The sequence below is a fragment of the Diaporthe batatas genome (genome assembly GCF_019321695.1).
Source record: "Diaporthe batatas strain CRI 302-4 chromosome Unknown Contig00008, whole genome shotgun sequence".
In the NCBI taxonomy this organism is placed as follows: Eukaryota; Fungi; Ascomycota; class Sordariomycetes; order Diaporthales; family Diaporthaceae; genus Diaporthe; species Diaporthe batatas.
Window position 1 is genome coordinate 73487 of NW_025408555.1, and position 23129 is coordinate 96615.

A 23129-nucleotide genomic window follows, 5' to 3' on the forward strand; every position below is an offset into this window, starting at 1 on the left:
CGCCACGGGTAGTGCACGTACCCCAGAAAACGGGGGCCTAGGTGTTGGCCTGATAGGCCGAGCCTGCCAGGCTGGGAACGGACCCTCTGTTTTCTCGGATCTGATAAGCATCTGGACCCGCACCATGCCAGGCCAGACACACCTCGCTCCCCATCCTGCCCATCCTGCCCGCCAGCCGCCAGCCGCCAGCAGGAGCTATCGGCCTTCCGATTCGGCCTCGGTCTTTTCGTCCCTGCTCGCCCGTCCCAGCCCCGGCCGGCCAGCCAGCCCGTCCATCTGCTGTCCGTACCAGTGCCACATAATAAGCTGTCTTGGCCGTATGGCTACCGTCGCATCTACGTCCAGCCCCCTCGCCGTGGCGCATTTCCCATCACGACCCGGACTCCAAGAGCTGTCAGATGTGCAAATGTGGCAGGGTTGATGTCTTTATCTGTTGTAGGGGAAACAATAGCTACCCCTTATTAGACCCCAGGCCTGCCTCCCGTGACATATGACCTGGGCACGTTGTGCCAGGCTTGTAGCCCTTGAAAACCCAGGGTCCCATTTCCATGCCCACAGTGAAAACCCAATATAGACCCACCAAACCCATTAATTACCTCGATACTCCGACCAACGCCAATGCCCTGCCAATGCCCTGCCCACCCCCCCGCCAACACTTGCAACACGGTTAGCGCATGCCCCCTGGCCTTGGCTGGAGTTCTCGTTGGAATTGGTACATCATCCCAAACACGCCCTCCTCCCTGTCGCCTTGGTTGGTCGCGCTGTTGTCACGGCTGAGTGCCTGCGCTGGCGATGCCTGCCACGCAGACTCGTCCAGCCCGTGTCCGCTCTCGTACGCATCCTCCTCCTCGTGTCGCCTCGTGTCCACACCGTTGCCCTCGCCCTCGAACCCCTCCTCGATGATGTCTTCCCTGTGCCTGCCCGGCCGCGCCCGGTGCATGCTACGGCCCAGTGTCGAAGCCGGCGGCTGATGGTGCGGGTCCAGCAGGATTGACGCCATCGGCGAGAACGTTGGTGGCGCCGCCATTCCGTGCCTCGGCGTCCTGCCCGTGTGCGTGGCCCCCCCGGGCCCTCGGCTCCTGGCCCGTCCCAGCTCGCTGCGGCCCATCCGCGATGTAGCCATCTCTGCCGCCAGCGTCGGGGACTGCAGGCTGGGGAACGCCGGGGGAGGCTGGAATTGGTTCCGCGCACCCGGTGGCAGGTGGCCCGGGATCCCCGTCCTGGGGTTTATCACGTAATTGTCAAGGAATCCATAGTACGACGCCGCCATCTTGCCATGTTTCGTCGTGTAGTAGTCTTCGCGTGTGTCTGTGTCTGGCTTTGGCTTCCCGACACCCTTCTTGAAGTCGAACTCGGCGAACGAGCAGATATATCCCAGTCCGTCCACGTGGATGGTGAACTCCCGGAAGAAGTCGACAATCTGTTCACTCGACCGCGGCAGGCTGACAGACAGGATCAGGGGCGCAATGAGGATGCCCAGGATCTCCTCCAGGAATATCACCAGCTTGTTCTTGTACAGGGCCGAAAACTCGTCCTTGACGGCAGAGCTGTGTAGTCCCAGCGCCTGCCAGCGGTCTGGCTCGTAGTGCGTGTACTCGATGACTTGCCTCAAGGCGTACTCGGGCTCGAAGACCATGTTCTCCTCCGGGACCATGCCCCTCGCAACGGCCCACACACCAGCAAAGATGGAGAAGTAGAACAGCACCGATCGGTCAGGCGTGATCTCGAACCGCAGGTCGGTGTCCACCATCGTCATGATCGCCAGCACGGTCGCCAGGGGCCCGGCGACAAAGGATACGGTTCTCGCCATGCGCGCCGTCATCTCCTTGGGGAATTGGTCCAGGTAGCGCGTGGCGAAGGGGTATGACATATTGAGGCGTTCCTGGAAGATGTGAGAAAGTTCATTGAACTCCCGGAACTTCCATTCGGCCAAGGGCGTGTATGCTCGCGTCCCCAAGGCCGAAGGGTTCTTGCGGTATTCCTACGCAACGGATTAGTATCTTGATCGGACCTGGTTTGCCCAGGCCAGGTGGAGGGGTCGGGGCTCACATGAAAGTAGGTCAGGAAGTGCATGACGAAGAGGTAGCCAGCCATGACAGGAGCTATCATCAGGGTCATAACCCCGGCGAACAGGAACCTTGCCCGCAGTTTCTGGCTCAGCTGGCCCCGGCGATCCGACTTGAGGAACTCCTGGTTCACCTGTCCACGCTCGTCAAAAACGTAGTCCATGATACTGAAATTCAACGTCCACTCGAGGAGCCGCGAGAGGAACTGCCGCCCCCTCAAGAACGGCAGCGGGATGGTCAGGTCCAGGATGTCCTTGTTGATCAGGGCTATGAGAAAGTTCTCCCTTCGCATCAGCCGATTGGCAATATCGTGCGCGTCGAGCCTCTCCTTGGACTGACTACCAAGGAACTTGCGCTGGCGTGCCGTCAAGTGACCTGCTGTCTTGGGATTCTGATCCCGGAGGCCCATTATTCGGACAACGACGTCCTGCCACGAGACGCTCTGCATATCATGCTCGGGGATGCCGAGCAGGTGAGAATAAAAGTCCCGGAGGTGTAGGAGGCGCCGGATGTCCAGTGGGACCTGGATGGCTTTCCAAATGAAATAAAAGACAAATATCCACAGCCCAAAATTCCAGGACCCGGACATTTTCTTTGTGCACTGGGGTACGAGAACCTGGTCCAGCGACTTGCTGTGGGGGAATTTGGAATAGTCGATGCACTGTGTCAGAAACGTGAGGAACGCGACGATGAAGCCGACTTCGACCAGGTGGAGGACACGGTCCAGCAGGATACACCACAGGCCATTACCCCGGTAGTAGTTGTATACGTCCTGCATGAAGCTGTCGAGGTTCGTGATGTTAACCCATCTCCACATGGCTTTCTGCTCGGCCGTTCCCGTGATGATGCTGCCCACCACTCGGTTCGAGCGCGCTCTGGCATGTGGAGGGGCGGCCGCGGCACGGTCGTCCCGGTGGAGCCTCTGCTGTTGCTGTGCTGCCTCCCACTGAGCACGGAGCCTCCTGGTCGAAGGCTCGGGGGCGCCATGTGACCGTGGGTGTGTGGCTGGCCTTCCCGGGCGGCTTGGCCCAGCTGGAGGATCCACAGTGTGATTCTCGACCAGGAGGGAGGCCGGCACATCATTATCATTATCGCCTTCTTCATCGGGGTGTGGCCACGCAGTCTCTTGTTCTTGGGGGGGCGGTCTCGTGTTGCGTCGGCGGTCCGGGCGAGGGTCAGTGGCCTGTGTCATCCTGCTGTGTTCGATGGCGAGGGTCTCGGGGTCTATGTCGTCCTCCTGAAAGCTGTGGTTGAGGTTCTCGTCGTCCAGCGCGAAGCCGGCGCGATCCTCGACGTCGAGATCATCGTTGCGGGAGCGCAGTTCCTCGTAGAAAGACCTCTGTTGGCTCGCAGGAGCGAGCCTCGAGAAGAAGTTGGATGTCATGTTCGAGGCATGCGGTCTTCGTTATGTCTGGCAGAGGGCTGTCTGTCGGGGGATCATGATAGCATGACGGAGGCGGAGGCGGAGGCGGAGGCAGTCGGGCGAGCCGTCTAACTAGTACTCGCTTCTTGTGGATGATGGAGGGCCGGGAGAATGACGCATCTGGGGATGCGGTGGTCTATATCGAAGTTCGAGCGGTAAAGGTGAGAGACCGCCTCTCCTCTAGAGGACAGCGGTAGGTACGCACGTAAGGGTCCCTGATGCTCCCTAGGAATGCTGTCGGACTGCTGCCTGGGTCAGGTGGGCTCTGGTGGTTCTATCACAAGGGCGGCAGATGCGTGGGGACAAGACGACTTGCACATGGCCGAGTTGGGGGGGCCCTGCAAGGCTAAGTACCCTAGGTAGGCACCTAGGTAGGTAGCAACTGACCGAGCTGTCCCCCTCCTGCCAGCCTGCCCATGGGGTCTGATGACGCCGGCGACAGGAATGGCAGGCGGTCAGAGGCCCCATGCCCACCCGCACCCCGCCCAGCCTACTGGGACCTTGAAGCTTGAGCTCCCCTAACCCATGCAGCCCCCCCGGCGCCTCTCAGGCAGGCCTGGCAGGCTGGAGCCGTGGGGGCAGGCTAGCCCTCATTTGTCCGTCCAGCCTGTCTGTCCACTCGGTCTCGTCTTATATCCAAGCCAGACAGTCCATTCGATGCCCACCCCCATGCCCGGCCTCACATTCATCGGTAGCTGACCTTTTGTGCGGGTATCCTCGTTCCCGGGAGGAGCATGGCATGATGGCTTCTGAAGCCTCATCCCCCTTGGGCTCGGTGCCTGTGCCCCAGACGCCAACAACAGCGTCAGCCTTCAAGGGACCCAACCCGTTCTCGTCAAAGGTCACCACCGTCCTGGCCACCTCTTATGCCGACTCTGAATTCCGCGGTGCCCTTGCACTCATAGATGACCGCGGCCTCACCAACTCTGCCACAACCCGCCGCCAGGTCCGACTGCAGCTGCAGAAGGAGGTAATCGACAGCAATGGCAGCATCATCGTGGAGTTTGGGAGAGTTGCCGATCAGCTGCGCCGCATAGGCGCCACCATTGCCAAACTAAACAAGAGCTACGACGGCATGAAGGCGCACATCTCTGCCGCGCATGGGGCAACTGCTTCTGTCACAAACGACGCATCGTCTCTGATGACACAGCGCCGGCAGGTTGAGACCAAGCAGCAGGTGCTTGCGTCGTTCAACAAACATTTCTTGCTCTCCGAGGACGAGCTGTCGGCCCTGACATCGACTGCGGAGCCTGTTGACGACGCCTTCTTCACAGTCCTTGCCAAGGCCAAGGGCATACGCAAGGACTGCGAGATCCTGCTTGGCTTCGAGAACCAAGCCCTTGGGCTCGAGATCATGGAGAACACGTCGAAGAACCTGAACCTGGCTTTCCAAAAGCTTTACCGCTGGATCCAGCGCGAGTTCAAGAGCCTGAACCTGGAAAACCCACAGATGGGCTCCCCCATGCGGCGTGCCCTGCGCGTGCTGGCAGAACGCCCCTCCCTTTTCCAGAACTGCCTCGACCTGTTTGCCGAGACCCGGGAACAGCTCCTCTCGGATTCCTTCCACACTGCGCTCACCGGATCAACTGCATCTGGCGTGGAGGACCGGTCAGTGAAGCCCATCGAGCTGGCCGCCCACGACCAGCTGCGCTACGTGGGGGATATGCTCGCATGGATACATTCGGCGGCCGTCAGCGAACGAGAGGCACTGGAGATACTGTTTGTCTCAGAAGGGGACGAGATTGCCAAGGGAATCCAGGCCGGCCGTGAAAACGAGGTGTGGCACTTGGTCGAGGACGGCGAGGACGGCGAGAGCGAGGTCTTCGACCCCGTCAAGGCCCTGAACGAGCTGGTAGATCGGGACATGTCTGGCGCCGCCAGGATCCTCCGGCAGAGAGTCGAGCAGGTTATCCAGACCAACGAGGATGTCATCCTGGCATACAAGCTGGCCAACCTGCTGAATTTCTACCGCGCCACCTTTGCAAAACTGCTTAGCGCCGCGTCGGTCTTGGTGGAATGCCTTCAGGGCCTCGAGTCCGACGCATTACGCCTGTTCAGATCACTCATGAGAGACTACGTGGGCAACCTCCAAGGGGAATTCCAGCAGGCGCCTTCCGCGAACCTCGAGCCCCCGGAGATCTTCCGCGAGGCGCTCGAGCAGCTTTCCGCGGTCATGAAGACGTATGACACGTCTCTGACCGCTTCGGACAGGCGGGAAGCAGGCTTCGAGCCTATCCTAGCCGAAGCACTGGACCCGTTCGTCTCGGGGTGTGAGGGCATGGCCGAAAGACTCGAAGCCCCCACAAGATCCATCTTCTCCATCAACTGCGCGCAGGCAGCCATCGAGACGCTTTCGAGGTTCGATTTTGCCCAGGGGCGCGTGGAGAAACTCCAAAGGGAGGTGGATCAGAGCTCCCAGGTACTGGTCGACAGCCAGTACCTATTCTTCAGGAGGGAGTCAGGCCTGGATGTCGTCCTGACTTCCATCGAGTCGATGAATGAAAGCCACGAGGACATCGGGCGCATGCGGAAACTCGAGCCCTTCCAACCGGCCTCGCTGGAGCTTACGAGTAGGACGCTAGACAACTTCCTCGCGTCGGCCCTCATGGACGCCATGGAGAACATTCAGAAACTGCAAGACTCGCGCCTTGCCAGGGAGATCACTGAAGAAGCTGCAGAGAGGTTCCTCGCAGACTTTGGGCGCCTGGAAAACATGCTCATGTCTGCAGACGAAGCCGCCGAGCGGCAGAGCAGCTCAAGCGGGGCGGACCAGGAGGTGGAGAGCCTGCGCATAGCCTTCCCCAGGACAGCGGACGAGATCCGCGTGCTGCTGTCGTGATGGCCCTGGGTGGGACCCTGGACTTGTAAAACGAGACTACCTGTGCCGACTTCATGCGCGGCTGAAAGACTATGTAATGCAGGACTGCGCAGGAGAATAGACAGAAGAAAGGGGCAGAAGACGCCGGCGGTGCATGAATGCCATGTTGGTGTTGTCCGTCTCATTTTCCAAAATTCAGTGGCTGTCACCCCGAAAATAGGTGTTGTAGGATTGGAACCCATGGACACCCAGCGGCTGCGTCTGGGGTCTGTCCCCATAAAATGGCCATGCTGACGGGCTCAGGGTGACCCCTGCGGGTACCAAGCGTGCGGCGTCGCGGTACCAGAGGATGGTCATCAAAGGGCAGTTTGGCCCTCTCCGCCGGGTTGGGGCTTACCTACGTCACCCGGCCAGTGGTCAGCCAATGGTCCTGAGCAGGTGTCAGCGGCCTTCCTGGGTTTAGTCCAGGGACTTCAGCCGACAGCTATCTAGGCGTGTAGACTACTGAAGTACTTGCCTAGGTACCTAACAGTACTTACAATGGTAGGGCCATGCGGGTCTGGTGGTCCATTCCGCGAGGGCCCAGCCCACTCCACTCCATACTACTAGACTCTTTCGTCCCGCAACGCGAACTACTTGCGCATCCGTCTACATTTATGCACACGACACGCACTCGCTCACACCCACATATGCATGCCCGATACATATGACAACCCGCCGCTGCTGCATGCCAACCACTAAACGGCCCAACGTATTGGCCTCACAAACCGGCGACAACTCCGCAGGCGCCAGCTTCTCTTCTGTCTACGATCAAAGAGTCGCGTAACTGTCTCCCCCGCAGGCTCCTTGTGCCTACGACATTCTATGCGCATGCCCGCCTCATGAGTTACTACCCAGGCCCGGCGGTGGTCCTGACGGCGGCACAATGCTCCGAAACAAGGCGACACTGCCTGCCCTGCAGAAAACATACGATGAAAGCTACCTGACCTGTTCTACCGCTGTGTACTATGAGGGCCAGGTAAGCGTCCCCGAGGCGTCCCCTGCCTGCCTTTGTGCACCCCCCCCCCAACCCAAACTTCTGGCTGCCTGGGTTCCATAATATGAGACCGGGAGCTCGGCTGACACGTTCCTGCAGGGCAATGAGAAGGAGGCGATGCGCTGCTGGAAATCAGCTCTCAGCAATATATACGATCACAATGCGAATAAAGTGCCAGCCACCTACGACCCCAGATCCGAGACGGAGAGAGCATTGGTCGAGAGTTTAAAGAAGCTCGAGCTACAGTGCAAGGAGCGCATAGATCTCCTGGAAGCCTTGAGAATGTCTCGTCAAGAGGACGCCGCCAGCACCCCAAGGACACCCTCGAGCGGGAAGTTGGTCGAATACATAGGGCCTTCGGACATGGAACCACGCAGGAGTACTTCGGGGAAAGGTTGGATTGGCGACGGAACCATACCGGCTATCACCTACCCGGAACTGTCACGGCCAGCCTTACCGCCGCGTCCGTCCCTGAATACTAGGACTTCCTCGGAGCAGGCTGTGGTGGGAGACAGGCGTGCCAGCGCTGAGGTTGGGGGGCCATCTTCTGCGCCGCGGCCCTCTGGCTACCACACGCCTTCTTCCAGCAGGAGGCCCTCTCGCTCACCGAGCCCCGAAAAGTACACGATGAGGACTACACTGCGCTCGAACAAGTCTGGCGAAAGATCGGGCAAGTCCTCACGCCGGCCGTTGCCCAAGGCAACCGATGAACCTGGCGCCAGCAGGGCTGCTACACTTGCCTGGGGCGCTCTGGGCACACGGAATAAGTCATCACTCGGGCGCGATGCGGATGCCTCTGTCGGTCAGAGCACCAGCCTCCCATCCCTGGACCTCCGCGCATATAGCTCGAGGAGGCCAGATACGACCTCGTCGGCCAGGCAGTGGGACAGCCATTCGCGGAGATTAGTCAGACACAGGGACGAAGAGGCCGGGGCGGTAGCGAGGAGACGTAGTACCGAGCTGTCGGACACGTCGCCTTTCTTGGACGATCTAAATGTCGAGGCGTCCGCTCTCTCTATCAACGCGGCGTCAAGTGCGCTGAACGGGTCGGCTGAGTCTGAACACCGCGATCACGAACGAAGACACCGTCACAAACTGGATCAGACAGCGAGGTTGCAGGGCAAACTGTTGCGAGGCGACCAGGATCACACACCAAGCCGGTCTCACAGCAAGGGTGGGAGCAGTGCAAGCCTGGCCACGCGGCCCAAAGCCGGCCACGTGGAAAAAGAGCGCGTAACCAGTTCCAGCTGGGCAGCCAGTGCAAAGGCGCCCGCTGCGGTCCGGAAATCGGCATCCGACTCTAGCCTAGAAGGGAGCGATTCCGGGTTCGCATCCTCGCGCCCGAAAAGACGAGTATCGCAAAAGGAGCGGGCCCTGGCGGCCAACTCCAGCAGCCACTCGCGGTCGAATTCAAGGTCGCATTCCAGGAACAACTCGGGAGAGTCGGGCGGGGACGACGCAGGCCCGGAGAGATCATGGAAGAAGAGGAAGGCGGAAGTGATGAAGAACCTGCCCCCGGGCGTCGACAAGAATGCTGCCAAGCAGATCCTGAACGAGATCGTGGTGCGCGGGGACGAGGTGCACTGGAGCGATATCGCCGGGCTTGAGGTGGCAAAGAGCGCGTTGCGGGAGGCTGTTGTTTACCCTTTCCTACGTCCGGATCTCTTCATGGGTCTCCGGGAGCCCGCACGGGGCATGCTATTGTTCGGCCCTCCCGGGACAGGCAAGACGATGCTGGCTCGGGCTGTTGCCACGGAGTCCAGGTCGACGTTCTTCTCCATATCCGCAAGCAGCCTGACAAGCAAGTACCTGGGGGAGTCGGAGAAGCTGGTCCGGGCCCTGTTTGGGCTGGCCAAGGTCCTGGCCCCCAGCATAATCTTTGTCGACGAGATCGATTCGCTGCTCTCGCAGCGGTCAGGCTCGGGGGAGCACGAGGCAACGAGGAGGATCAAGACCGAGTTCCTGATCCAATGGAGTGACCTGCAGCGAGCCGCGGCCGGCCGGGACTCGGGGGACAAGGAGAGGGGCGACGCCAACCGGGTCCTGGTCCTCGCGGCGACAAATCTGCCATGGGCCATCGACGAGGCGGCCCGCCGGAGATTTGTAAGACGGCAGTACATCCCGCTGCCCGAGTCGGAGACCAGAGCCACACACCTGAAGACGTTACTGGGGCAGCAGAAGCACAGCCTCACCGACGAGGACTTTGCGAGGCTGGTCGAGCTGACCGATGGTGAGTTGCCCATCATGCGTTGACCCAGTGGGGATGGCTGGCTAATACTTGTCCCACTGCAGGCTATTCTGGATCCGACATTACTGCGCTAGCCAAGGACGCTGCCATGGGCCCCTTGAGGTCACTCGGTGAGGCGTTGCTACACATGACCATGGAGGAGATACGGCCCATCGCGCTGGAAGATTTCGTGTCTAGCCTCACGAACATACGGCCCAGCGTGAGCAAAGCCGGCCTGAGGGAGCACGAGGACTGGGCCGCGGAGTTTGGGGAGCGCGGAGGTTGAAGCTATTCATATTGGGATGAGGATGCATATTGTTCTAGCGGTCTGGATAGCAAATTTTTCGATGTGCCTCGAGGCATTGAACAAGGCGTTCACGGCGCCTTTCGATGTTCCAAGGCCAGGTTCAACCCGCCGAGTCTGAACCCGCCATTCGCATGTACAGACCGTGTGATACATACACTACAGCCTGCCTGTGTGATTTGACGTTGTACTTCCCTCCGTAGGCGCATCAGGTCACGCCACGCCGCGTCACGCCTGGCCTCTTGCGTGCCACTGGACACAGGGCCCGGGCTGCCCCCCTCCTACGCAGCCCCCGCCGCGAACTTCTCGCAGCATACCTCTACCGCACAACGCAGGCCCACCTCACGGCGCGCGATACCCCAGATCCCCGCCGCGGCGCGCGAGCTCCTCGGTCGTCCTGTGGGCCTTTTCCACGGCCCTCTCCATGGCCTCGGCCTGCGCGCGCAGCTGCTTGCGCGCGTTCTTCTTGGCGCGCTCGGCGGCATGGGCGGCCTCCCTCTCCTCGGGCGTGGGCACGGCGGGCCTCTGGTCAATAGGCGGACCCCAAGGGGCTATTATCCGGTTGACGATGTGCCTCTTGGTCTTGGACGTCCGCCAGCCCGAGCTTATGCTCACAATGTCGCCCGTCCGCAGGGAGTCCCTTGGGTCGTGGACCAGGTACCGCTCGAAGTGTTGGAAGTTCTGCCGCGGGGGGGAAGGAAGCAGATGGTCAGCGGTCTGTTCCACGCCTGCACTTGTTCTTGTTGTGTCGGGATGGCATGGCTCACCTTTTTGACCTTCTTGTTCCACACCTCCTTTGCCACCTGCACCTTGACCGTTTTTGGTGCCAGCCCCGACGAGACAACTATGCCACTCAGCTCCCTCGAAAATGCACCCGACGGCGTCCTCGTCACTGTCTTGGCCGCCGCCGATACGGCTGGCGCCACCGCTCTGGCAGACATTGCGGGTCGCGAACCACCAGCTGTGATATAATCGATGGAGCCGTGGGGCTCACAGGGCGACGCGTGGCTGTTTTTCTGGCGACAACTTCTTTTCGGGGAGGGCTGCGGTTGTGAGGCGGTGGATCTTTCTTGGTCGTCAATTGGCATGCGGTGGTGTCTCGCACGGCAGGCGGCTGCCCATCCAAAATTCAACGGCGTTGCGCCGGCTCGGCACCGGTGCAGACAGACCCTGACCCTAACTGCTGCTGCAGTGTCGCGGGCTGGGGGGGGGGGGGGTCAGGGGGTCTGCTAGGATCCAGTCTTGACGAACGAAGCCTGTCCTCGGCATCTTGACACACACACACACACCATGAATGAATGAATGGGATTGCAAGGCACATAGAGATTCAATTTGCTATTATTGGTTGCAGCCGCTCTGTTTTTTTGGGAGGGCTCCCTTTTCCCAAATATGCTTCTCGCTACAACTACCGCCCATGTGAAACGATGTGTTGTGATGCTCAGGCCCGTCCTTGCTTTTATTTCTCAACCATACCACCTAGACTCTACGATATCTACGACTTCTGCGAGGCCTCCTTTGTCGCGTCGAGGGCGTCCCGGAAGATTGAAACCAGCTGGTCCGTCTCCTCCAGCCCGATGCTGATGCGGATCAGGTCGGGGTCGACACCGAGGCTGGCCGCCCATTCCTGCTCGGCATAGTGTGCGAGGAGGACGTAGGGCGAGGTCAGGGTGAAGTTGGTCCCCAGGCTGGGGCCCTTGGCCGTCTCGATGGTGTCGTAGAAGACCATGGCGTCCTCCTTGCGGTGGAAGACGACGGACAGGAGCCCCCCGTAGCCCTTGTCCGGCAGCCTGCACGCGTCGTAGTTGGCCCTGTCCTTGTTGTGCTTTGGGTAGTACACCTGCTTGACCAGGCCGTTGGTGAGGAGCAGCTCGGCGATGGCCTCGGCGTTGGCGTTGACGCGGTCGATGCGCGTGGCAAAGTCGCGGCTGTTGCGCTCCAGGAAGATGGCGTCCTCGGGCCAGTACGTGTCCTGGTACTCGTGCCGCGCCGCCTCGGTGAGCTCGCCGTAGTACCGGCTCTTTGGGTTCAGTACCGCGCTGCCGCCCATGACGTTGCAGTCGCCCGAGAAGATCTTGGTCAGGCTGCTGACCACCACGTCGGCGTCCTGCAGCACGTTGATGTTTGCAAACGTCCCGATCGTCTCGTCCACCACCACCGCAAAGTCGTACCGGTCCGCCAGCGCCCGGATCCGCTTCAGGTTCGGGCAGATCAGCAGCGGGTTGCCTGGGAACTCGCAGAACAGCCCCAGGAACCGCTCGCCCGCCTCGAGCCTCTGCTCCAGGTCGTCCAGGTCCTCCTCGGATGCCCGCCCGTAGAACAGACAGCCCGGGCCGAACTTCTGCAGGATCTTGAGGGTGTCGACGTACGGGAAGCCAAAGTTGATGCTCTTGTGGCTGCCACGGGCCTTCATGAGGAGGCGGTGCGTGGTGTAGATGGCGTTCATGCCGCACGGGAACAGGTAGATGTCGCGTTCTGTCAGGCCCTTGACGCCTCGGTTGCTGGGCTCCGCTTGGGGGAGTGGGTGTTTCTTAACATCCACGTCGTGCGTCAGAGTGCCGGCGATGCGTCGCCTGATGGCCGTCTTGGCTCGCTCCACGAGGGATATGTCCAGGTTCCGGCCAAAGCGCTCCTCGACGAACCGGGACGTCTCTTCCGTGTCCGGCGGCGCCGCCCCGTTCCCGTTGCCGTTCCCGTTGGAGTTCCCGTTGGAGTTTCCATTCCTCGGTGGGGACACTGTCTCGTCGACAGACATGGGCCTCTGGTAACGCCTTGGGCCCTTACAAGGCATTCGACGCACGGGGGACGCCGGCGGCTTGGGTGCGTCATCTGGCACCAGCAGGCCCTGGTCAAGGAGGCTGCTGCAGAACTCGGCGCGCCGGCTGGAGATGCCGTCTCCGCTGTGCTGCCAGTACTGCTTCGCAAAGGGGAATGCCTCGGGGACGAACAAGACGGCCGAGACTGTTGGGCCGATGGGCTTCAAGGCCGCGGCTGCCGGGTTCGACGAGTCCAGCACCAGGTGGACAGTGTCGAGCTGCTCATGCACCGCAGCCGGCGCCTTTTCCCTGATGAAGGCGACGCATCTCAGGGCGATGGTCGCATTGGGGAACAGCATGGCCGAGTATCCAGGCCGCCCGAACTTGTCCACAACGTCCTGCGCAAGAGCAGCTATGCTCCGGTGGATGAAGAATCTGGGGTAGCCCGTGACCATGCTGTTCACAACCCATTTCTCGCCCTCTTCGTAGCCCACGTTTGCTTTCCACGTGGGCAGTGACACGCTGACGGCCTTTCAGAGGGGTCCTTCGCGTTAGCAAATACATCCCACTGCATCCATCGTCCCGGGCGCTGAGAACCTACATGAGCCGTGTCCGGCGGGATGGACTCCCCTAGACTGAGGTGAGGCATGGCGCCGTCGAGCCTCGGGAACCGGAGAGGCAGGAATGGAGGGCCGGTGGTGGTGTGTGATCGTTACAAAGATGATCCAGTAGTCTAGCAGGAGGTAAGGCCAGGCCGTGTCGGCGTACTTGGCGCCGTTGTGGTGCGACGTGGAAAGGGGGTTATGAATGACTGGGCGGGACGGCAACGAGTGAGTCAAGGGTAGATCTATAGAGTGTGCTCACGCTCTGTGTGAATGGCCGTGCTAGCAGGAGTGTGTGCAGTTGACCGCAGGGTTTGGGGACGGGGAGAAAAATAGAGGACCCATATGATTCTCTAAAGACTCATCATTCCTTGCCCGAGATGCGCTCCAGTCAATCTACGGTACATGGGCATTTCTCAGCCAGGCCCCCGGACCGGGGCCGTTGTGTTCCCGTAACGGAGCTAGAAGATGGGCCGGCCGACAATCGGAGGCACATCTGGGCGGTGGCAAAACTTCGGGAGACGAAGCAGCAGGCGGTCGTACTTCCAACAACTTGTCGTTATAATCCCCCGACCCCACTATCTGGTAATTAGGCTTGACGGACGGGGCGCGCTTGCCTGCATCCACACCTTGTACCTATGGAAACATGATACCGAAATACCTACGAGCATGCCCGAGCTGCAATATGGTAGGCCAATCTTCGGAGAGATGGGCCCATGGGAATCCCACGCGACCAAGTTCACACACCGCAATGATACGTTGCTAGCAAGCCATAACTCCTGCCCATGCTCGTTCTTTTGCAAATCCGACCGAGCTCCATGCAGCAGATTGCTCTGCGTGGGATGATTTATGAGATGCCAGAGCCCTCGGGCCCGCTGCTGTCGTTATAGTCGTTTTCGTCCTGTCTGCCGAATTCACGTATACCAACCCGGTCATAAACACACAAGAGCCAAGAAACAAGGAGGCAGAGATCAGAAGCCAAACCTAGAAGAAAAGGAAAGCCATAGGTGAGTACCGCCCCTGGTGGTGCAGGGCTGACCCTCACGGCGACCTGACTGGACCCATCGGCCAGTGTTGCCTTGGGTTTACTTATTGGTACAGCCTCTCGCTCCTACGACTGCCCACGCAGCTAATGCTGTCACTCGGGGCGAGGCTCTCAAGGTCATCATCCGCATAGTTGCTCCCTACACCGCTTGGGGGTAAAGGAACGTGCCTCGCTGAGACGTAGCTGTCGGCTCTCGCGCGCGGCCATGCTGTGACGGCAGACTCCCGACTGCTCGCTGGGCCCAGCGCCTTGGATGGTGCCCTGGACGGGGCCTTGGACGGCGCTTTCGACGGCGCCTTGGAGGGAGCCTTGGATAAGGCGCGGGGCACCTGCTCGGGCTGCGGCGCCGGGGGCGGGGGGCGCACAGTGCTCTGCGTGCGATAGCTCCCCGCCGAGACGCAGCTGTAGCTATCAACCACGGGGCCGTCGTAGGTGCTGCTCCGGCGGACCGAGGGCGGGTGCTTCGACGTCCTGGACGCCGTGCTGTACCTGGAGCTAGTGGGTCTGGGGTTTCCTGGCCCCAAGACGACGTCTTCCATCTCGGCCGTCCTGGCGCTGGACCTAGAACCTGCGTTGCTGCGGCTGGCGACGTCCGTCAGCAGGAGCGGCTTCCGGCTGGTCGACAGCTCGCTGCGCGTGCGGACACTCGGCGTGCCGGCTGGCCTAGAGCGCGACGAGTGCCGGCTGCGGGCATCGTCATAGCCACTGTCGGCGTCCCGATCCGCGGCGGATGGCGCCTGGGAGTACGAGTGCCTGGTCAGCAAGGTAGGCGGCGGCCGGCGGTCCGCCACCGATGTGCCACCATCACGCCGGCTGTGCGAGTCTGAGTACTGGCGTGGGAATGTCGATCGGCGCTGGGCCAAGGGCGGTTCGAAGTCTTGTGAGCCCCTCACCACGGAGTACGTGATGCCGGCCCCGAGCGCGGCGCCAGCGGCGACCCCCATGAGAGCCGCACCGACAGCGCTGAGGCCGCGGGGGCTCTGTGACGCCGACCCTGGGTCCGTCGGTTCCAGCAGGGTCGTGGTGGTGGTGACACTGCGGCGGAGGAGAGAAGGACGCTCGTCGTAGCGGTGCGAGGACGGCGTGGGGGGCTCAGACGACAGGCTGGCGGCAGAATCGGCGGCAACATCGTAGTTCCAGTTGAGGATGCGGCTGGCCTCGCTCCGGGTCGATTGGGTCTCCCTGACGGTGGAACCAGTGTACCATTCCGGATAGTCCTGCACGGGGGGCACGTACACCACCTCCATCCTGATGAGATTACCGTCGAGGTCGGTCTGGGCCGAGGCTGGGCTGTCGTCTGACTGCTGCGCCAGTTGCGCCCCAGAGGCCTGGTCGTCAAGCTCGGGGTGGTCTCCGAAGCCTATGGCACCCGAGTCCACTCCCTTGATCCTCTGCACGAGCGCGCTGAAGTCCCTTAGGGCTGCCGGAGAGGCTGCGGAGAAGACGACACGCGAGAGCTTGAGAGGGCGGTCCCTGACCTGGCGCAGCTCGAAGACGGGCACCGGGGGCGAGGAGGCTATGCCGTAGACGATGGACGGAGAGCCCGGCAGATCAGGAGAAGGGCTGGCGGCAAAGATGTACCGCAGGCCAAGGGGGTGGGTAACGGTAGAGTAGAAGGAGGAAGAGGCAGCCAGATTGCTCACCTCGAGAAAGGGCAGCATCGAAGACATGGTGGCAGCAGGCGCGGGCGGAGAGCGGAGAGGGGCCTGGCTGTTCAAGTAGGGAGGGAGGCACACTGCCAAGACCGGGGCAGCCTCGCACAAGGCAGGAACGGAGCTGGAGGCAGCAGGGAGGGCCCCGTGTGGGCGTGACGAAGGGGTACTATGTAGGGTGTGGTAGGTACCGTATGCGCGCTACCGCGGTGGACACGCCTCTTGTGACGGGATGTGTGGTGTGTGGCCCTGGCAGAGCAAGGCCAAAAATGCAGGAATGGCCAGATGCGGGACTAGACGGCATAGATATATGGACAGCAGGTAGCCAAGCGGCGTGTGAGTCGGGTCGAGTTGCTGGCGACACGTCAATGGCCGGCAGGACGGGACTCGGTAGATGCTCTCCACCCTTTCGAGCTGAGGCTGGCTGGGCTGGCTGGCTGTCTGGCTGTCAGGCTCTCCAGGCCCTGGCGCCCCTTGCGCCCCTGGCGGAGCTGACGGCCGTGGAGGCTTGACTGCCTCGTCGTGGGGTGGTCATGTCGATCTAGGGGGAAGAAGCCGGCCGAATTGGATGGCCGGACCTGCAACGAGGCGGACGGAGCCCACGCTTGCCCACCGAAGCGGGCTGATGCTCTGGTGCCCAACTACACTACTGACAGGCCGACTGCACAGTATGCCGGGGGCTCTGCGGCAGGAAGTCAGGAAGTGTGCAGGTGTGCAAGCAGGTTGGCAGGCACGCAGGGGTCGAGCGGGCATGGCGGGGTGCCTGGCTTGCCTGGCTTGCCAGCCTGCCAGCTTGCCAGCTTGCCTGGGTGCACACCAGCAGACCAGGAGGAAGGTGGTGGAGACACACCGGGGAAGCAGGGGAAGCAAGCAGTGGTCTGGCCAGAGCGATGGAAGAGCTGCATGCTGCAGGGAGCCACTCAGCAGGCCCTCTTGGCATCCGACCACGACGCTGGACCCTTCAGCAGCCAGCTGTTTGTTATTAGCCGCCCTGATGAGTGCCCAAAGCATAAATCATGTGAACGTGATGGTGTGTGACGGTCGACCAGCTCGACTCGGAGGGGGGGAAAGGGTGTGTACGGAGGACTGCTGCAGGCCGTCCAAATACTTACCGTATGGGCAGAGGCATCGCCACCTGCGAGACCCGCCCACACAAAGTCTGGTGGCTGGCTGCCCAAGCCCGTCCCCAGGTACCTTCAGTCCAGCGGGAAATCGGCAATCTCTACACTATGTGCTGGTCGTCGAGCACGCGGGGGCTACCAACACACATCAGAACTACCACAGTACGTCCTGCGACGGCCTGCACGCACGCGGATCCACCCCGCCGGCAGCCAAACAGAGGGGCGAGGGTGCCCACTGCCCACTGCCCACTGCCCACTGCTCATACGTCACGTCCCACCGCCCGCATCTTGAACCGTGCACGCATTCCATGCAGATGCGTACCTCGTGTCTCTCGTGTCACGCCGTCTTGCTGGTCACCGCTCGCGAGCCGGAACTACAAGGCGCCCAAACTCTGTCACAATGCCTGGCTCATCGCCGGCTTATGGTATTCTTGCTTGTCTTGATCTTGTCTGGCCACACCCACCCCAACCCTCCCCTGTACGTCAACATCACCTCGAGCTGCCATCCATCAGCCGCGCGGCCGGCGTTGGGGCTGCTTCCCTGTCCGGCTCGGCCTGCTGCGGCGTGCATTCACCAGGCGGCCCAGCCCAGCCTTTGTCCAACCCAGAGCCCGCTAGCTTGCAAACCCCTCGGTGGGATGTCATTGTGAGCCACGTCGTCGCCAGGCACTTGACCGGGAGACCTGCTCAGGGCCTTTTCAGGCAGTACTGTACCTTTTGTGACCAAGGGCCAGCCCAGCAGGGGAATACCACAATAGAAAACAGGGGGAAACCGCCTGACCAAGTTGAAGTGGTCTAGACAAGCATTGGAGAATGCTCCTGGATCCGGTGTTGAACGCACTTGTTTTGGTTGTAAAAACAGCGACAGTGTAAAACACAGACGACCCAAGTTACGAGGCGCGTGCCCCGCCGTCATCGCCATGTTGTGATAGCTAGCGCGGAGGGGCAGCCCTTTCCCTGCCTCCCAGGCCCTCCTCTCCCCTCAGAACCTCCCCACTCCCGGGCCCGACCCACAGCCGCGGGACTCAGGCGCAGGAGTGGTGTTCAGAGTACGTCCCAGGCGTCCTCGGCGGCATGACAAAACTTGCTGCAGGCCACGCTGGCGGACAGGCTGAAGTTGCTGATGGAGATCTTCTCGTCGACGTATGCGTCGGCGAAGTTGTCAGGGCCCTTGGCCATGGCGCCGACAAAGACGCAGATGCTCTCGTCCGAGTCGAGCCCGTCGATGTAGCTCCTGACATGTGTGACGGGGGCATCGAAACTGAGGGTGACCTTGCGGCACTTGGGGGGCAGGTGCTCGGTGATGGGGTTGTTGATGACGCGGAGGAGTTTCTCCTGCGAGTTGGTCGACCTGATGGACAGGCGGTGCAGCAGCTGGACCATGAGGCCGGCGAACCGTTTGAAAGTACGAGGAATGCGGACCGAAGGCGACACCTCGATCAGGACGCCCTTGGCGGTAGATATGTAGATTTGCAGCCTGCCCGCCTTGTTGATTGGGGAGTCAAGCAGGGTGAGCAGACACTGGAGACCACAGACAGCAGATTAGTACATGGCCAGCATGTTGGATGCAGCGTGTTTTGAAGGACAGCTCGGGTCCGTGTTGGACGACAAAACCCCCTGTGAGATGGCATGGGCAGTGGGGACGGGGGGCGTGCCGCCGCCGGAGTGGGGGAAGAGAAGGGGTCGAACCTGGTGGGTGATGTCGGGTCTTGCTTCGGAAATGTCGCGGTTCATCTTGCGCATGATGCCAATGTGCTCGTCGCTGTTGAGAAGGGAGTACTTCTCCTCGCGCTGGACGCCCATGTGGCCGGGCCGCGAGTGTGACGACTTGTAAGTCTCAAGCGACGCGTGCGACAGGACGACAATCAGGCGCTTCGAGTCCTTGTCGGTGGGCGGGATGGCGACATGCTGCTCGGCGACCAGCTGAGGCAGCTCGGGTGGAGGGAGCGATTGGGTTCCTGCCATGGCAAAGAAAAGAGGTTAGGCCTGTGGGAATAAAAAAACAAGATGTCTTGAAGAGACTGAAGACGCCGCGGTGTGTTGCTCTGGGTGTCTTTTTTTTTTGGGCTGGGAGTAAAATTGCCTATGCCGTACGGGAGACTGATGGCATGTTGTGGGCCAGCGGCCTGACACGCGGAAACGACGGGTGGGGGAGGAATGTAGATTTTGGGCGGAGAGGGGTGGCAGAAGGACGCCGAGCTCGACGAGTTCCGCACTCCAACACACAAGCTCCAGCCTCAGCGTCGCCTCCTCGAGCAAGGTGTACAAGCCGGGCGCGCCGATCTGGTCGATTGATTGGGAGGGGGCTGGAGGGAAGGGCTGATGTGCTGGGGAGGTTGCCCTGCGCAGTGGTTGGTCTGGTCGTGCGGCACGATGGATTTTTTGCACCCTCGGCATCAAATCGCATCAACCTTGCCGACGCCAACGCCCGCCGCTGCGTGTCCATGGCTACACAGACCCGGGTATTTGTAGTTTGGGACATGACGCATCAAGCTGTCTCCAGGGGCCGGGCCTGACCCCAAGTGGCGCTGTCGGGCATGGACGGAGGTCGCCCGGGCAATGAGATGAGGCGGAAGGACTTACGAGGACGCTTAGCACGTCGGTTCGGCGGCGGGGAGGAAGACATGGCGGGCGAGATGTGACAAGAGGTGGGCGATTGGCGATTGGCTGACAGGAGCTGGCTTGGTGGTGTCACAATCTCAATCGCAACGGGAACTGGGCGGGAGGGTGAGGGTGGTTTAAAAGGCACACGTCCGCAGTGGTCGAAGGGATGAAGGTTAAAACTAACGGTGAGGAGTCAAGCTTTCAGCAAGGGCGGGCCAAAGCGGGGGAGATGAGAGCGAAAGGCAGCCGCTAGACCCGGAGTTGGATTATTTTTCGCTGGGCTGACAGCCTGACACGGCTCGGAGCAGTCCCCGAGTCGGTCGATGACTCGGGGAACAAAGACCGCCGACCATTCGGAGTCTGCAGCTAGCTGACGGTTAGGCGAGCGCGCTTGGGTTGGACTGGACCATTAGATAGCAGACCAGCCAAGCCCAGTTACTAAAGTACCACACACCTGGGCGTTTATCAGGGTAGGCTGCCCAGCCGACCCGGCGCCCGAGTCCAGTTCTGCGCGTACACCTGCACCTGCCGGGCATAAATTCCCCGGATCCTCCGGGTCATATTTGCGCTCGCCTGCAGGCACACACGGTCAGGCCCTTTCATCCCGCAACTCTCCGTCTGGTAGGTTTGCTAGTGTGCGGCTATCTTGGTCCAGGCCGGGCGCCACGAGTCCGTCCCATCGGCCTATTGCCCTTCCTGCAGTGCATCTGACTCGGGATTGGCGGTGGGCACGACGGCTCGGCGGCTTCTTTCTACTCGGGGCCAACTCCGGTCCATCCATCTGGTGACCTTGTCCCGCCCATCGTACTCCGGACGTGCTGGTAGGCCATCACAGCATGGCACAGCATGGACGTGGCACAGGATTGGGAGAGGTCGTAGGCCAAGATCTCATCAGCGATGTTGCAACATCAAGAAGGGCGATGATACAGGCCATCCGAAACCGACGTCGTCCGGCGCCGGCGCGGCGCAGGACCCACAGCGCAGGTGGCCCGACTGGGCAGAAGTGATCACTGATATTGACTGGCTGACTTAGGCGCTGACTGGCTACGGTGGGCAGGCCGGGTGGCCGACCTCCAACGCAGCCAGAGGTGCGAGCGGATTGGAGAGACGGGGAGATGGAGACAGACAGCGACTCGGAGGGGAAGGCTGAGGACCCACCTCGATAATAACGCCCTTGATGCTATCATCCGGGGACCCCACCGTCTTGTACTCAGGCCCGTTTGATCAGTCAGATCCGTCTGGGCCCTGACTGGCCTCTGTCGTAGTCGAATAAGTGGTATGGCAGTTGGTATAGCGATAATAATAATTAACTAAGGCGTTTGTACGTGCGCGGCGCAGCATGAGAATAGTCAGCGCAGCCTGGCCTTGTTTTGGGGTGCAGGTGAGGTCAGCTCGGACGGGCCAGCCCTGCTCTGCTGTTTTGATCGACGTTTCGTTCTCGTCGCATCTTGGCGACGACCAATCCGCGGCCCAGAGCCGTTGTTCAGACGGAGTTTCTTGTTGCCGTGGCTGGGTATGGGACCCCCGGCCCCCTCTTGCCCCTCCCACCCCGTTTAAGCTTTTGCAGCCTTGTCGTAGCCGTGGTTCAGCCCGACGGCAAGCACGTAGGTTGCAGGCCTTGTGAGTCCGAGTCGAGAGAATATTGGCCGACTAGTAGACAGCCTGCCCAGGTGGCCAAGCCTGGCCAGACGAGGCAGAGGCACCGAGACCAGCCTTGTCTTCGGCATTTCTCAGGCACGCATCTGCAACATGCCAGTCGCATTGCCCTGCCCAAGGACCCCGTGACGAGCAGGTCGCTGACAGCTGCCATCCCGTCCCAACTTTGTGCTGTCTCGTCTGTTTGAACGTTTCGGACGTTGAGCCCGCGCCTAGGGATTCACAAGCGCGCGCAGGTGCCGTGCGGTGATGATATACCTTGGTTAACTGATAACTTTATACCCTCTGGGCGGGCTTCAGAGCCTGACACTACGGATCCCATCCAAGACATGTCGGCGATGGGGATCCTTCCAAGAAACAGGGAGGCAGGAGCGGCTCATCAGACCAAAGCGTCCTAGCCTCTCACGCGGACGGCGGTACTGTCAAGGCCGAAGGCGTGCGCCGTGCAATTTGCAAATTGCGGGCGCGTGGCACCCCTTCGACCCGGGCGTTTCGCCAAGACGAAACCATGGCGTTGTTTTGGGCAGCCGGGCTGGGGACGGCGCGTGGCAGCGAGCATGCGTGCGGGCGGGCTCCGTGGTAGGGGCTGCAGCCTGTGGCACAGTAGGGCGGGGGGCCATGTGCTGCGATACTGATTTGGTGTTTCCGTCGTGAGTGTCGTTTTGCAACCCGGGCAGCCGGGCGGGCAGCCGGGGCTCTCGATTCTACACCGCGTAGGCGGCGGGTATGAATCGCGTCTTGGAACCCCTTGGCCCTGGGGGCGAAAAGGCGGGCGGTGGGGACTGCCTGTGGATACTACGGAGGGTACCACATAGCACAGGCGGCAGCCTCGAAGAGGCCGAGCAAACACCCAAGCCGAGTGGGCATGCTTATTTGAAATTGGCTTGCATTTCCCAGAGGCTGGGCGTGATGCCAGATGCGACCGACGTTCAGACCTGAGTGCTTCATCCGAATCGAGAGCTCCAGCCTGCACTTGGCAGCCTCACGTCGTGTTGCGGGCATGAAGGAGAGAAAAGGGATGACGGCCCGGCATCATGGGTGCAGCAGTTGAGACGGGCGCTGTGGCGGTGGCCGATGACATGACTGGATTCTGCGGAGGATTCTGCGGAGGACACATGCACATGCACGACAGGGAAGACCAGGGGCGGGATTAGCAGGATGACGCTGGCAGGCTGGTGGGAAGGCAGGAAGGTGGAAGGGTGGGAGAGTCGGGAGTGTGGGAGAGGGAAAGAAAGGGCAGCCGTGTAGCGTGGGGTCGCAACTTCTCTGACAGAAGCCGTTTCGGCCGGCCACGATCAGCTAGATGGTGTAACTCGCCGGCCTCTGAGCCTGCGGGCTGGGGGTGCAAGGCCCCAGGGACAGCGGCCTCGAGTCAGCCTGCCAGCCTGGAGAGAGTCTTCAAACCTTGAAAGTGGCCGAGTCCCGACGCAGGGCTCTGGAATCTTCACTCGGGTCAGGCTGTACATACTCGGAGCCTCATCCCAAGGTGTGTGATGAGCGGGCAACAAGACGATCAACAGTCATCCGGAGCGGTTGCGCGACGTCAATCCCCAAGGTGCATGGATGACAGACAGATCTGTTGGTCTGGAGGGCAGTTTGGATAACAAATCCCGCAGCAGGGGTGCGACTTGTCATCTTGTCGCGTCTTGGATGGGTGAAATCAGGACAGAGTACAGATGAGATGAGATGAGATGGGAGATGGCCAGTCAGACGGCAGCCCGGCCGGTGCCTAGGTATGTACGGAGTACAGAGTACATCCCCACTGGGTGGTGCCGCGGTGGGGAAGCAAGTACCGGTGGGTGTGGATTAGAGCCTCCTCAGA

The 23129-nt window shown here is 61.1% G+C and overlaps 7 protein-coding genes across 7 annotated transcripts; 2 read left to right on the top strand and 5 right to left on the bottom strand.

Moving 5' to 3' along the window:
• Window positions 1-159: 159 nt before the first annotated feature.
• KVR01_007156 (autophagy protein ATG9) lies at window positions 160-3887 on the bottom strand. The gene is made up of 3 exons (XM_044792554.1): window positions 3695-3887; window positions 2050-3625; window positions 160-1981 (listed from the first exon to the last, which is right to left on the bottom strand). Exons 2-3 carry the CDS (start codon window positions 3448-3450, stop codon window positions 668-670), a joined length of 2715 nt encoding a protein of 904 aa, XP_044643409.1. The 5' UTR covers window positions 3451-3625; window positions 3695-3887; the 3' UTR covers window positions 160-667.
• A 341-nt stretch (window positions 3888-4228) lies between these two features.
• Window positions 4229-6328, top strand: KVR01_007270 (Golgi transport complex subunit COG6; the record flags this gene model as incomplete). Its single annotated transcript, XM_044782392.1, has 2 exons — window positions 4229-4512; window positions 4555-6328. The coding sequence occupies 2 exons, from the start codon at window positions 4229-4231 to the stop codon at window positions 6326-6328; spliced, it is 2058 nt and encodes a 685-aa protein (XP_044643523.1).
• Window positions 6329-7232: 904 nt separating this feature from the next.
• Window positions 7233-9856, top strand: KVR01_007251 (uncharacterized protein; the record flags this gene model as incomplete). Its single annotated transcript, XM_044788579.1, has 3 exons — window positions 7233-7325; window positions 7443-9573; window positions 9636-9856. The coding sequence occupies 3 exons, from the start codon at window positions 7233-7235 to the stop codon at window positions 9854-9856; spliced, it is 2445 nt and encodes an 814-aa protein (XP_044643504.1).
• Window positions 9857-10216: 360 nt separating this feature from the next.
• On the bottom strand, window positions 10217-10815 carry KVR01_007164 (mitochondrial 37S ribosomal protein MRPS17; the record flags this gene model as incomplete). Its single annotated transcript, XM_044785558.1, has 2 exons — window positions 10217-10555; window positions 10642-10815. The coding sequence occupies 2 exons, from the start codon at window positions 10813-10815 to the stop codon at window positions 10217-10219; spliced, it is 513 nt and encodes a 170-aa protein (XP_044643417.1).
• Window positions 10816-11366: 551 nt separating this feature from the next.
• Window positions 11367-13276, bottom strand: KVR01_007613 (uncharacterized protein; the record flags this gene model as incomplete). Its single annotated transcript, XM_044783182.1, has 2 exons — window positions 11367-13157; window positions 13229-13276. The coding sequence occupies 2 exons, from the start codon at window positions 13274-13276 to the stop codon at window positions 11367-11369; spliced, it is 1839 nt and encodes a 612-aa protein (XP_044643866.1).
• A 1042-nt stretch (window positions 13277-14318) lies between these two features.
• KVR01_007556 (uncharacterized protein) lies at window positions 14319-15944 on the bottom strand (the record flags this gene model as incomplete). Its single annotated transcript, XM_044789338.1, has 1 exon — window positions 14319-15944. The coding sequence occupies one exon, from the start codon at window positions 15942-15944 to the stop codon at window positions 14319-14321; it is 1626 nt and encodes a 541-aa protein (XP_044643809.1).
• A 1420-nt stretch (window positions 15945-17364) lies between these two features.
• On the bottom strand, window positions 17365-22968 carry KVR01_007388 (18S rRNA pseudouridine methyltransferase). Its single transcript, XM_044783287.1, has 3 exons — window positions 19631-22968; window positions 18737-19005; window positions 17365-18568 (listed from the first exon to the last, which is right to left on the bottom strand). Exons 1-3 carry the CDS (start codon window positions 19671-19673, stop codon window positions 18092-18094), a joined length of 789 nt encoding a protein of 262 aa, XP_044643641.1. The 5' UTR covers window positions 19674-22968; the 3' UTR covers window positions 17365-18091.
• Between the last annotated feature and the right edge of the window lie 161 nt (window positions 22969-23129).